The sequence below is a fragment of the Hippocampus guttulatus genome, chromosome 11, assembly GCF_054856545.1.
Source record: "Hippocampus guttulatus isolate MCC_2025c chromosome 11, RoL_Hgut_1.0, whole genome shotgun sequence".
In the NCBI taxonomy this organism is placed as follows: Eukaryota; Metazoa; Chordata; class Actinopteri; order Syngnathiformes; family Syngnathidae; genus Hippocampus; species Hippocampus guttulatus.
This window is the reverse complement of record NC_141271.1, coordinates 5,438,861-5,453,389: the sequence shown is the minus strand read 5'-3', so window position 1 is coordinate 5,453,389 and position 14,529 is coordinate 5,438,861. Positions and strand designations below refer to the sequence as shown.

The window sequence follows — 14,529 nt, the reverse complement described above, 5'->3', positions numbered from 1 at the left end:
TTTGTCTTTATCTGCAATATTGTGGTTACACACACACACACACACACACGCACACACGCAAACTGATATCTAGTGGGTTTCTGGTTACTATTTTTAATAAGAAATAATATTGACATGAAGGGCTTTTTACAATACAGTATTCTGACTTAAAATGTGCTAATACAGATAGAGAACAATAGCTGTCAAAATGTGATTGATGGGTGGGAAGAGGTGTGTGTGTGTCCACGATTTATGGCTTTATGATATCCAGCTGGAGGTCAGAAGGGAACGCGAATGTCAGGTTGCTTGTTCAAGGTGTCAAAAGATCACAGATTTATCACTTGAAGAAAAACTATATTTGTGGTGGTTGTCTATTATACACCCCGTAGACTTTTTTTTGCAACATTAGTTGTATCAATACCAAATGAGCTGAAACACACAAAAAAGTATTTTTAAAAACAATTTTAAATGTAAACGGTGTACATTCACCGCATATATGACCAAGCTTTGAAGCAACTTTTTTTGAAGTAGGTCATGCACTCCCTGTGCTCTATGCTGTCATTTACCGTCCTCCTCAATGCAATAAGGACCGTTTGAATTACTTTTAAAATCTTCTTACCAAAATCTGTCTCAAGTATGATCATATCCTCCTTATGGGGGATTTAAATATTCAGTTTGATGTTCTGAAAAAAAACACTGGCAAAGGACTTTTTAAGCCTTGATTAATTTTGCGCAATATGTCACTAACCCGATGCATGAACAAAGACATACTTTAGATCTAGTTTTTGCTTATGGTCCACCGATGTCAAACTTGAAAGTCTTGAGGGGTGTTCACACGGCACACATTTGCTCCGGCGCTGCACCGATGTATTTTGTTGCGATATATTTTGCACCGCAGCAAATTGTGTGGAGCGTTCACACGTACAAAGCCGCTGAGCGTGTCTGCACCGGCACAGCGTCGGTGCAGCCCCACTTGCGATCACACGGCAGTTTCTGCAGCGGAGCAAAACGACAGAAAACAAATGAGCTGTCGTGTTGGTTCTTTTTAAAACGTATACACAACTCAAGCGACTACTGGACAGGCACGTCCTTCTCCTTCTCGGTCTCCGTGCCTTCTGCTTGAGAGTGACCGCCCCCGAAAACGTAAATCAACGATGACTTCAATGACACTCAGAAAAGCAAACACGTAATGCGCCAAACAGAAAATCAAGAGAGGAGATCACAAAATAAATTATATGGGGGGCGGGGGGGGGGGGCATGTGAACACACAACAAAGGAAGAAACTACACAAACAACTCCGAGACAGTCCAGTCTCCTACAAAAGGAAAGATGTTAGCAGCCAAGTCTTGTGTCGTTATTAAACAAACACATGACGGAAGTCCGACAGAGCACGAAAGCAACGCATTCTCGCCGTACGTAAACTCTTCACAAGCATTTGCTCTGGAGCAAATTTAACCCAGTTGCGTTCACACGTGCAAATTTACATCGGTGCTGCTTCGCAAACGAGCATTTGGTCCGGAGCAAATTTTTAAACCACCTCCCTGAGGTGGATCAAATTTGGTCCGGTGTAAGCTGTTTTCCGGGGCTACGCCGGAGCTAATTTGCACGTGTGAACGTTCTACTGGGGCAGCCCCGGTGTAGCACCGGACCAAATCTTGCCGTGTGAACACCCCTTTGGACCATGTGATCACCGATCCCATATGTCGTCTTTTCTTGTGCTGCTGTTAAATCTGCTACTCCGGAGTGCGGCCACTAGATTTTTAACCTTCTCACTGCTGGATGCCTTTGATGAGCTTTGCGTTCCCTCTTCAAACACTGTTGAACTCACTTGGTTCCACTCATCCTGCCGTGCTATACCGGATTCGGTGGCTCCACTAAAAACTGTGAAGTCAAAAGCTAGACCTGAGCCTTGGTTTAATGACAGAACTCGTGCAGCTAAGCAGGTGTGCCGCAAAGCCGAACATAAGGCGAAAAAAAAACAAGCTGAAGGTCTTTATCAAATCTGGAAAAACTGCTGGCATAACTACCAGATCACAGTTAAAGATGACAAAGGTGAACATTTATCAAACCTAATTCAGGCTCACCATCACAACCTATGTGCACTTTTTAAAACTATTGATTCTGTACTTAAACCCCCTTAGCCTATTTCCTCAGATTCCTAACCTGAAATGTGCAATAGATTTCTGCTGTTTTTCACTGATTATATTTCTTCAGCTAGGACTCTTGTTTCAAATACCACATTTAACCCCTCTGTCCATGTCCCATGTTCAAGAACTGTGTTTTTTCATCTCCAGAATATCACTAAGATGCGTTCCATCTGCTAGCAACGCAGAGATCATAATTAACGCGTTAGCGTTGCCTTGACCTTTGCAACATTTTGCTTTCTGGCCTTCCCGTGTCTAACAATAAAAACCTTCAAAGTGCTACAGCAAGACTCCTGACGAGGACAAGAAATATTATACTGCACAACTTGTATTGGCTCCCTCTCCACTTGAGATGCGATTTCAAGGTTTTGTTACTTTCTCATAAATTATTACATAGATAGACAGCTTCCTATCTTGCTGACTTAGTGGTAACTTACGAGGCAAAAAGTAGTCGGCAGGTTCTAAAGCATTCTCTATTCGGGCTCCAAGTGCTCTGAAATGCCCTACCCGCGAAAATACCTCAGGAGCAATGTTTAAATCTCGAGTAAGGCTCATTTGTATACTCTTGCATTTACAGTAATTAAACTACATGTAGGCTTGTTTTATTCGTGCTTCTTCTTTTCGGCTTCCTTCTCCTTCCCTGCTTGAAGAGGGGTCTCGACCTCAATACAAGTGACTGCAGGGGACTCCGTCAAGTTAGTGAGGGTGAGGCTCCTTCTAGTGCTTATTTACCAGTACCTTGATGTGGAAGACGACAATGCCAGACAGTTAAAATTATGTGTAATGCAACAAAACTACGAACAAAAGCCACGAAAATTCATCTGGAAGTGGCATGTTGGCCGTAACAATATTGCTGAGCAGAAATGGGCGTTTTGGGAGTAGTTCGTAATTTACTGATTTCCCCAAAACACATTTATAAAATTGAAAATACAAGCTAGCATAATTTTACTAATAAAAAAAAAAAACCATGAGAGTTTTTGAGTGAAAAATGCGCCATCCTGACAAGGCCGTTCCTTTAACTTCACCTGTCAACATGCCTTACACTACATTCTGCTTTCATTTCACTTGCTTTTGCGAAGGAACTTTCACTGCGGTATGGTGTTGAGGCAGATGATGTTCGTGCACGGGGAGCCACTTTTGATAGCTGCTTCATACTTTTGCATGGACAAAAGTGTCCTGCTGCTTCCAGAAACTCCTCTCCCTCATCATCATCATCCATCCATCCATTTTCTGATGCACTTATTCTCACAAGGGTCAGGGGGCGTGCTGGAGCCTGTCCCAGCAGTCTATGGGCGCTACAGCTTCCTGTTTGCTTTCAAAACGTAGCTTGTAGCAGACGTGGGCACATTTTCAGCATGACGTCTCTGATCCACTGGTGAAAGGACACTTTGATCCTCTCCTCTTTCATCTAGAACTGCTTCAGACAACAAAGTGTATGCAGAAAAGTGGTGAAGATTGCACGACTGTCTCTGCCCTATGTGTTGTGTTGTGTTATATTTGTTATTTTGACTTCAAAATGGCGCCGCGAGAGTGGCTGCCTTTCCAGCAGCTCCTATATTTTGTTGTTCTACTTCTTCCTTTCATAACTTTGCCGCTGTGAATTGGGAATTTCTCCATTGCGAGACTAATAAAGGTTTTCTTATCTTATCTTATATTGTAGAGAAGGGTTTGACACAGCCTCTGACAAAGGCACTGTCTGCATTGTAAATCACTTAAAATTGGCCCATCTGGTGGCAGAGTGTGTAAGGGATCAGCCAGGATCATGCTGCAGAACAAGTAGAGGGGGAGGGATGCATAGGCAGAGTTGTGGAGCAACGTAGAATTGGGTGGAGTATTGTGTTGGTAGTCGAGAGTGCATTCGAACCAGTAGCGATGGAGAAATCAAAACAATTAACCCGTGAGCTTTATGAGTTGTTTGTCTAGATGTGCCCGGCGATTAGTTGGCAACCAGTTCAGGGTGTCCCCTGCCTACTGCCCAAAGACGGTTAGGATAGGCTCCAGCACCGCTCGCGGCCCTTGTGAGGATAAAGCAGATCGGAAAATGGATGGATGGATGAACTGAAACCTTTTTATTTATAAATATGGAAAGAACCCAGAAATCAGAAAGGGGGCAAATACTATTTCACAACACACACACGCACACACACACACACACACATGCATACTCACATATAGATGTGTGTCTGAATTACAGTGACTTTGTACATCAGCTCTCGTAATGGAAAATTGGTCTGTGCTACCTGATGAGTAGCACATCATTTACAAGTTGTGTAATTTTTGTTTCAAAATTATCATAATGAATGCAATGGAATGCAAAGTAACTTTCAGGTGATCAAACCAGGAAATATCGGTCAACAATCAAAAAAAGTTCCTGCAAGAGCTCTTTAAATGGATTACATCAAATCACTTTTAAGCAAAAGTTTGTTGCAATATTAAAATAAACATGCTTGAGTCATTGCTGCATGATAACAACACTTGTTTTTATAACAGCTATTCAACAATCTTACCGTTGAGGGAGTTGGTGTTTCATTCACAGTGGTGTTGTTTGCGGGATCTGTAAAAAAGAAAAATCACGTATGGAGGAATGGGTTTTAATGGTTCTAACTCTTCAGATGTATGTTACAGAAGAAAAGAAACAAAGAGATATGCTGAAGAAAAGAAAACACAAATATAATCACTTAGGGTTGGCCCTAATGTCCAAACTTACTGTTTTCTGCAAAGTGCTTCGTCATAGTGACAAAATCCAAAATGAAGTGTCCCCTTCTGCTGGCTCCTCTCATCGTGTGTTTTCTTTCCCTATCTTCCTCTCCTCTCATTGTGCAAGCAGGTCCATGCAAATGGATATCTGAGCAGGTGAGTGCTCCCACCTGGAGTCAGGATCAAGTGAACCTGCAACTTCTCACTACGAAGGTAGAATTTCATACTCGCCTGTCTCCAGTGTCCAAAGAATACATATTAAGAAGGAACATTTAAGGAAGTGCAACTGTGGCTCTAAAAGACACTCTAGCGATCGACCGGGTAGCCTGTGAACTGATCCCAAGTCGATTGAAGGGGTCCTGGGGAAAATAGATTTTTTTAAAAAAAGCCTGTTATTAATATTCTATATTTTTGTGTTAGTGCACACTGCACCCTAAGCATCCCCTCAGTTTCACTTTCACTAAAAAGGTATTTAAAAATTAAAATAATATCACAAAGCGGGCGGCCCGGTAGTCCAGTGGTTAGCACGTCGGCTTCACAGTGCAGAGGAGAACCCGGGTTCGATTCCAGCTCCGGCCTCCCTGTGTGGAGTTTGCATGTTCTGCGTGGGTTTTCTCCGGGTGCTCCGGTTTCCTCCCACATTCCAAAAACATGCGTGGCAGGCTGATTGGACGCTCTAAATTGTCCCTAGGTGTGAGTGTGGCCGTGGATGGTTGTTCGTCTCTGTGTGCCCTGTGATTGGCTGGCAACTGATTCAGGGTGTCCCCCGCCTACTGCCCGGAGACGGCTGGGATAGGCTCCAGCACCCCCCGCGACCCTAGTGAGGATCAAGCGGTTCGGAAAATGGATGGATGGATGGATATCACAAAGCAGGTGTCAGAGATGTTCGCTCGGACAGTTGAACAAAGGCTCGAACGCAGGAACAGATCGACTTTCACTGCCGGCAGGAGGCGCAGTTTTACTCTGTGTGCCCTTCTCAACTGACACCTGACCTCTCCAGCCTCTGCCGGCCCTTTTATTGATTGTGCATGCAAATTACAAGTAATACATCAGAAAAAACACTCCCATCTTCATTTACATACCACGCCCGTGGATGGCCCCTGTGCTCCATTGTGTGCACGATGTGTGAACACACGCGTTTTGAGGTCAATCAAGCATGTAACAAAATGAAACTTTAAAACATGACAACATTGTGTTTGTCTACTCTGTAACAGCGGGTCACCTTTAACCTATGGCGGTGTAGTGTCTGTTTTATATTAGCATTGTGTTAAAATACGTTAGCTAATCGTAGTAGATAGAGAAAACGGGCATATGGTTGTCAAACAGAGAAATGAATATGTCAAACAAATGTGGAACCAAGAAGTTAATTGTATATTGATGAAGCATGTTAGCTACCTACCTTCAATCTCCTCTATTATGTCTCATTCGGACAGATACACTCAATGTTTTTCTGTTTCATTTCATCAACGGCTTGACCTGCGCAGCAAAGAGAGTACTGAAGGGCGTGTGTATTGTGGTATCTGTTTTATGTTAAGTGGTGTATGTTTGAGGTAAAGAATACAAAACTTAGTACATTCCAACGTAGCAAGCGGAAGATGAGTATGGTTGCCATAGCAAAACAAGTTAACTGTTCTGCAATGGAATGTGGTTGTCATAGCAAAACAGGTTAGCTGCCCTGAAATGGTCATTGTTAAGATTAGCAAAAATGTCCGTTGTCTGCTCGGCAAATATCATCGTTAGGTAGCCAAGCATATGGATACGGTTAAATCCACAAGCAATCACACAAAGGCCCAGTAGGGGCCCCTATTATATTTTTTATAACAGAACAACTATGATACCATTATAATCCATAAACCAGGTTGTGAAGTAATTGTAGATACCAATCTACATCTGTACCTCTCCGGGTTTTGATTGAATAAACTCGTTTGTGACCAGTCTGCACCTCGGCCTCTGGACTTAGTTTGTATTTGGACTTTGAACGATCTCGGCTTCAAGCTCTTAGAAACTTCTGGTGTGTCCCCTGATCTGCGGCTCGACTAAGGAACGTCTCTTCGCTTTTTTGTGTCGGCCCACCGGATCCCTCGGCTGTAGTGATGGGAATTCCGGCTCCTTTTAGAGAGCCGGCTCTTTTGGCTCGGCTCTTTCGGCTCCCAATGGCTCCTCAGTTTTTTTGTTGCTTAAATTAATTTACTACCAAAAATAACGTAATATTATGCGTAAAATGAATTACTAATGCAAAAAATAGACAGTATATCAAATATTTATTATTTATATGGCTTTATGTATATTCTTCTGAACATACTCAACATGGAGTACAACATGGAGTGCTACAAAAATAAAAACAAAGTATTTATCAAAACACGGTCAACAAAAAGTTCCAATCTCTGAATGTGTATATTTATAAGTTTTTAACTATTTACAGTAAAACAACATAAGTAAGCTTTGAATACCACACAACAAATTATAAGTTAAAATTTGTAAAACAAAAAGAAGAAAGCAGCACCCAGGTAAAAGTTTTAACTTGTCTTTCGCGAAGATTGGCATGAAGAAAAACCAAGTGCCTCAGCTTTGAGGGGTTGATCCTGTTTCTCCTCTCTGTTAATATTTGCCCTGTTTTGGAGAAGATTCTCTCTGAGGGGACAGATGTTGCGACAACACACAGCCAACACAAAATGGCTGAAAATCACTTGCAATCATAATACCCAGTTCCTCGTCAATTGTGTTCTGTTTTGCTGGTTTTGTAGCTTTTTGCATAAAGTGGCTCATAGAGCTCTGGGTTGTACATCTAGGCAGTTGTGACATTGCAGGAGCAGCAACAGTTGCAGACACACTAGCACCTTCATTAATAGCTGGTTCCCTTGCTTGTCTTTTCTCTTCAAATTGTACTGATGGGTGGACTTTTCTGATGTGCCTGTGCAGGTTATTTGTGGAGCCTGATCGATGGGATATTTTAACCTTGCACAGTCTACACGCTGCATTTGAACTATCAATTAAATTGAAATGAGTCCAAATTTCACTGCGTTTCCTATCCATTTTCTCACCTTTCCGCTTTCCACCGTGTTGTTTTTTCGCTAACTAACTCTCGTCTCCTCGTTTGTCTTGTTTGCGTGCTGCTCAGTGTGCTGCTGTGTCTCTTCTCTAACCCCTCCCCCTTCTCTAAACTGCAGCCTGTGCGTGTGTGTGTGTGTGTGTAAAACCCTCCCCTTCCTCTTCTACCACGGATCTTGACCAATCACGTGCGGCTTTAATCGAAGGGGGGGAAAAAAACCGGAGAAAAAAAAAGTCGGCTCCTATTCAACCGGCTCCCAATGAGGAGCCGGCTCCCATCGTTCACTTCAAAGAGCCGGCTCTAAGAGCCGGCTCGTTCGCGAACGACACATCACTACTCGGCTGACGCCCGGGAAAAGGCGGCCGGGCGTCAGCCGAGTAGTGATGTGTCTCGCTCCGGGCCGACACATCATTGGCGCGTGACCTGCATCATCGAAAGTCGTTAGCGGTCAGCTTGCGATTAGAGCTGTTGCCAATTATTATTACTTTTTAAATTATTCTCATTCAAAGTTTGTTTCATGTACAATTCACCGATGGCACTGGCAACGAATGGGAATTTCGAGCGCCGGGAGACGCATTTTAAAACGGTATACGTGAGCACTGAAGGTGCCTCCAAAGTGCGTCCCATGCCGCCGCGTCAGGTCTCGACTAAGGTAGGCACTGATTCCTTTTTAAAAACTCACAAGCTCTTGTATGTAGTTTCTTTTTCTTTCGTTCGTGTTCTGGGCCGTGTTGGAGGAAAGTGGCCTTCTTTCCTCCGCATGTTCGTTGATTTCGGATGATGAGGATGTTGGTTATCCAGTACCTTCAAAGGTTTTATTTGCAGAATATTCCGGGCACCCATGGTTTACAGACAATGGCTGCGATCACGAGTGCGCAGGAGGAAGGGATTCACAACATATTTATTTCATCAGAAGGGCGGTACCGAGACTATCGTGCGACCTCGAGACTTCAGTGTCTCCTAAACTGATTCTTAGCTTGTATCAACCCGTCTCCACAAAGTCTCCAGTAAGCAGTGTATCAAAGCTAACAGGTGGCTCCAAGGACGCGCCTGGTTTACTGCGGGCATAAGAATGTTAGACTAAATATGGCGGAAGACACACATCATTGCATTATTTTAATCAAATATTGTTAAGAATCACAAAAGACCACGGCAGAGGTTTCACTAGGCTAAATATGAGCAGAAGTCACCCTTCAGTCGTTATGGCTGTTGCTCATGGCATGCGTGTTTATATGCGTGCATGTACGGTAGCGGGTCGATCGCAGGAGGTCGGTTGCTTGAAAAGTCGATCTTCGGTCAAAAAAGGTTGGGCAACTCCGGATAGACTTTTTTCTAGACCAGTTAACAATCATCATCATGATTTAATGACCCTGCACCATCCATTTTCTGATCCGCTTTTCCTCACAAGGGTTGCGGGACATGCTGGAGTCTTTCCCAGCTGTCTTCGGGCAGTAGGCGGGGGACAACCTGAACTGGAAGATACAAACTCCACACAGGAAGGCCGGAGCTGGAATCGAACCATGCACTTCTGCACAGTGAGGCGGACGTGCTAACTGGTCGACCATCGTCCCGCCGACCCTGCACCATATGTATAAAGACATCTTCAACGTTGTATCCTTTATATGCTCCTCGCGACGGCGATGTTGCCGGCGTCAACTATTTAAAATCGCATATTCAGTTGAAATTCATCTCTCCTTTTATTATTTATAATTTCATCTGTGGTTTTATTGTTCTTGTTTTGGTTGTAGACTGTCCTTGAGTGTTTTGAAAGGCGCTTATACATGAAATGTATTATTATTATTTATATTTACTGCGTTTTTGAACAATAACAAGCCACAATGCACACAATTAGAAGTGTTCACCTGCTCCTCCCCTGCACGCACACCCCCACCTGCCTCAAGTTCTTGATATTATTTTTTAAAATTGTATTTATTTTTTGGAACAGTATCACATTCTCTAATGTTTATGGGCAACTTATTCCAATATCGAATCCCACTTACAGATGTGACCATTTGTCCCAAATGTTCTCACATTGCAATCACCTCTGGGAAAGTATGTGCTCTCTGATCTTCATCAAAAGTAAGTACACCGCCCGGGAATCGAACCCGGGTCGCAAGAATGGGAATCTTGCATGATACCACTACACCAGCGGTGCTTAGTCTTCCATGTGTGTAAGAAACAGTAAAGTGACATTTTTCTCACAACAAAACCCAAATTGTTGGTAGGAATGCATGATCAGTATTTTCCTTCCTTTTTTTAAGAACCGCCAATTTGCCAGTACTCCAACATGCTAGTAGCCAGGTCTGTGAAGACCCTCGATAGCTGCTTGCAGTTGTAGTTCTCGTTATTAGAGCCCAAGCAGCGACTGCTGCGAGGTCCCTATTGTACTGTAATTGTAATAAAAATATCTTATTATAAGCAGAGCAGCTACGCATGAAGAGTATGGCAAGTTTCATCTGGCATCACGAATGTTAAGACCATCAAAATTGACAAAAAAAAACATTTTAGCAAGCAATGTGTTGCCAGGGTAACAATGTAGAGTGAACTAAAAAGCTTTGCTTTTACTTTAGGTTTTCTGAGCAAATATGAAGTTAATCTCGTCAACCCGCTGGGAGAAAAAACATCGGAGTAAAACATATTTCCTTCAGACAGTAGATGGCGTGGCCACTACGACCATAATACGTTTGTCAAAGTCATCAGGCCTAGACTCATTAAACTGATAGAAGATTCAGAGCCACAATTTGTCTGGTTCAAGAGTTGTATTTTATTTCAGAGAGAGTCAGATTTTCTTCACAGTCTACTTCAACCAATAATACGCTTATAATCTATGGTATGGAAACACAAAAACACCGGCCAAACCAATTCCACTGTGTTCAGTATATTACCATTTGTTGATTTTCTATTGATCCACAAGAGACCTTTAAAAAGATACATAACACGCAGGGTAGTTTGTTGAAAATCAGACTCATAGGAACTCATAGGAGCTATTCTCACCAGTGTCTCTTAACGTGGTCGTTGTGAGAGAAGTTAAGATGGGCAGGCAAAAGATTTCTCACCATTATGTGTTCTTGTGTGTTTTCTTAAGCTTCCCTGATCAAAGAATCTGTGACTACAAACTGAGCAAGAAAATGTTTTCTCACCGGTGTGTATTCTTGAGTGTCTTCTTAAACTTCCGTTCTCAGAAAATCTTTGACCACAAACTGAGCAGACAAAAGGTTTCTCACCAGAGTGCGTTCTCATGTGTGTTTTTAAATTTCCTTTCTGTGAGAATCTTTGGCCACAGGCTGAGCAGGCGAAGGGTTTCTCTCCAGTGTGGGTTCTCATGTGATTTGTTAACTGTATTTTAGTGGAGAATGTTTGACTACAAACTGAACAGGCAAAAGGTCTCTCACCAGTGTGTGTTCTTGTGTGTGTTGTCAAGTTTCCCTTATCAGAGAACCTTTGACTACAAACTGAGCAAGCAAAAGGTTTCTCTCCAGTATGTATTCTTGTGTGGGTTTTTAAGCTTCCGTTCTCAGAGAATCTTTGACCACAAATCGGACAGACAAAAGGTTTCTCTCCAGTGTGGGTTCTCGTATGTGTTGTCAAATTGGTTTTTTGAGAATATCTTTGACCACAAACTGCGCAAACAAAAGGTTTCTCCCCAGTGTGTGTTCTTCTGTGTACTTTCAAGTATCCCTTCTGAGTGAATCCTTTACCACAATCTGAGCAGGCAAAAGGTTTTTCTCCAGTGTGTATTCTAAAGTGTTGTTTCAAACCCCACTTGTAAGCAAAGGTTTTCCCACACTGAGAACATTTCCAGCATTTTTCGTCAGCGTAACATGTCATACTTCCTTCAGACTCAACATCATCATCGGTGTCAGGAAATTGTGACATTGTGTCATCACTATCTGATATTGGAGCTAAGAGGCCATTTGCTTGTGATCCTTCACGGTGGTCTTCATCAGTTTTCTTTGTCATGTGTCGACTTGAGCTGCTGCTGCTTGGAGGGTCCGCCCCTCTGCTATTCTCATTGTGACCGTCATTGTCAATCTTCAAACATACATCGGTCAAGGGTGACTTCATGAAATCGTTCTCTTCTTTAATAAGTGGGGACTCGTACGCTTTCTCTTTGATGTGAAGGGGCTCTGGCTCCTCTTCCCCTTTAATGTCAAGGAGCTCTGAGGAATGTTTGTTCTCCACTTCCTCTTTAATGTGAAAGGACATTAGCTCCTGCTGCTCAGGATGAATGCCTTCCCTGATGTCTACAAGACACAAGAAGACAAACACGTGGTTTGGTAAAGTCGATTATCATGTTCAATAATTTGATCTTGTGTATTGTTGTTGAACACTAGTAATTCTACAGTCCAGCCATTTGACTTTTATACCTTTTAAATCTGAAGGCCCCTCCCTGAGCCGTCACCTTACCATGGTGGAGGGGTTTGTGTGTCCCAATGATATGAGGAGTTAAGTTGTGTGGGAATTTATGCCTTTGTTCAACTAGTTTTCAAGTTATTGTAAAAATGGGTTTGGAGACCCAAATCAGCAGTTTATTCCTCCTTAGTCCAAAACTGTCTAAGTAAAATTATATCATGTTGGACAAAGGCGAACTGGTCACACGAATATCCACGCAAAAAGGACAATTTTGCTTTTAAGGTATTTTCACCCTTTTTATCTAACACATCAAAAATTGTAATGCTTTTCATGTGGACTTTTATTGGATTGAGGTTTGTTTGGGTATCTAATTTTGGATTGAAGTGTGTAGATTAGAACTATTTTAATCCAAAAAAGCAAATCTTGGTTTGTCATTAAATTAAATTATTTTTATTGCTTGTATAGCTGTTTCACTATTAAAGCTCTGATTTACACTTGTCATTCTTATCAAGTTTTCCACCTCGATTTTTTTGTCATTGTTAACAAACAGCGAATCCCACTTCACCAGGCCTGTCATAGAGGAATTTACATTGTTACTTCGGCTATAGACAATAAAAAGTCAGAGCGGTTTTACTAAGGACAGCTCAGCATATCTAAATCTTAGCAGGTGGCTTAAAACAAGAAACTGATGGAGTGCTACTACGGTAGTATCTCCAGTAAGAGAGGATACATGCAGAGAATGTGGGAAACATGGTTTCATTGGAATACCACATCGAATTTGAACAAGAAACAAAGCCCTGGCTCAGTGTTCAAACATCAGCAATATTAAAGAACAATGGTGACTGAATGGTGAAAAAAATGGTCAAACCACTTGGACTGACACTTGGTCATGGAAAATAAAAAATGCAAATTGTTGGGCTGTTCGCACCTGAGTTCGGATGTTGGTTCAAAACTAATCCAGTCATTTGGCTGCCCTGAAAATGCAATTCAGCACTATAACTACGTGTCGCGTTTAAATCAGTTGTATAAATTTCCGCATTGGCCTTTATGGCAATCACAAGTTCATCACAGGAATATTGTTCACACCAAAATGTGGTTGGTAAAAAACTGAGTGTTAATAGTGAACAAACCTGCTCTGAGAACCACATTGCGAGGCTGCTTCTGGCAAATAGCGTCCAGTTGTTGCCGTTTCCACTTGTTCTCTTTTGCTTTACAAAGTTTCTCTTCAGACTCTGTTGTCCTTCTTGCGCACATTTTCACACGATAACAATGACATCACTTTATGATCACCCCTGTGGCTCACAAACGCCTCTTTATTAGCAGCTAGCAAGCTATAACAAAGAAAGCTCAGTCAGGCCGAGAAGCTTTAACGTGCACCGAGATGACTTAAAAATCAGACTTGAAGATTTGATGAATGCTGTTTGAATTCCAGAGAAGTTGCGATGGACGTACCACGTCGAGACTTAAATACTTGCGGTACTATGAATTCCGAAAGAAATATTTCGTCCAGCGTATCTGACAGTTTCGTCAAAAAGGTGTTTGTGGAATGTCACTGATGATACGTGACCTGCACCATGTGAGTCGCGCATGCGCAGGAATTTCGGCCATCTTTGATGACGATGGACAGCAGCACACTAGGTCAAATAAATTATTTACTACAGTATTTACCTAAATACATTTTATTTCTTGGTTAGCAGTAACAGCTGCCTAAGAAGTAAGCTTCGACGCCCGAGAAAAAGCGAACATTCGTCCGTATTTACAACCTTGTTGCAAACTTGTTACTTTTATTACAGTGACGAATAACTATGACCTGATCACACTTTTAATTATTTGTAAAGTATTATTGATGAATATGGAGCAGAAATTCAGAAAAGTGAAGCAGGAAAAACACAAAACCAAGCAAACAACCGACATGTTGGTGAATGTCCAATCATAAAATCCCTTTTCGAAGGTCTTTATTTCATCATTACAATAAATAGTTATTTTGCATACAAATACATATAATAGCGGCTGTTTTGTTTTAAGTCTCTCCACTGTCCTCAAATTTTTAGTTTTTCTAATGAAAACAAAAAACAATGGACGTCACCTTATAAATCTATGAAAACATTCCCTGTTTCCTATTCTCTATGAATAGCCCATATCTAATGTCTGTTATCTCCAGTTGGAGTGGCTCATGATGCTTCTCAGGTATCCAGTTCTGAAATGGCTCCCAAAAATCCTTGATGTAAATACAGTACAGTGAAAAAAATAAATGTTCCAAAGTTTCAAAGTCAGAGACACACAAAATGCTCTACAAGTTCTTAAACT

General features: G+C 42.0%; 1 protein-coding gene, 1 long non-coding RNA gene and 1 other non-coding gene across 3 annotated transcripts; 1 reads left to right on the top strand and 2 right to left on the bottom strand.

Annotated features, from left to right (window-relative positions):
* Positions 1 to 8,287: 8,287 nt before the first annotated feature.
* Positions 8,288 to 10,620, top strand: LOC147197858 (uncharacterized). The gene is made up of 3 exons (XR_015102193.1): positions 8,288 to 8,521; positions 9,278 to 9,480; positions 9,872 to 10,620. It is a non-coding gene; the product is annotated as an uncharacterized LOC147197858 (long non-coding RNA).
* On the bottom strand, positions 9,954 to 10,024 carry trnag-ccc (transfer RNA glycine (anticodon CCC)). Its single transcript has one exon. It is a non-coding gene; the product is annotated as a tRNA-Gly (tRNA).
* Positions 10,621 to 10,637: 17 nt separating the features above from the next.
* On the bottom strand, positions 10,638 to 13,819 carry LOC147197857 (uncharacterized). Its single transcript, XM_086123201.1, has 2 exons — positions 13,353 to 13,819; positions 10,638 to 12,113 (listed from the first exon to the last, which is right to left on the bottom strand). Exons 1-2 carry the CDS (start codon positions 13,474 to 13,476, stop codon positions 10,897 to 10,899), a joined length of 1,341 nt encoding a protein of 446 aa, XP_085979327.1. The 5' UTR covers positions 13,477 to 13,819; the 3' UTR covers positions 10,638 to 10,896.
* Positions 13,820 to 14,529: the final 710 nt, after the last annotated feature.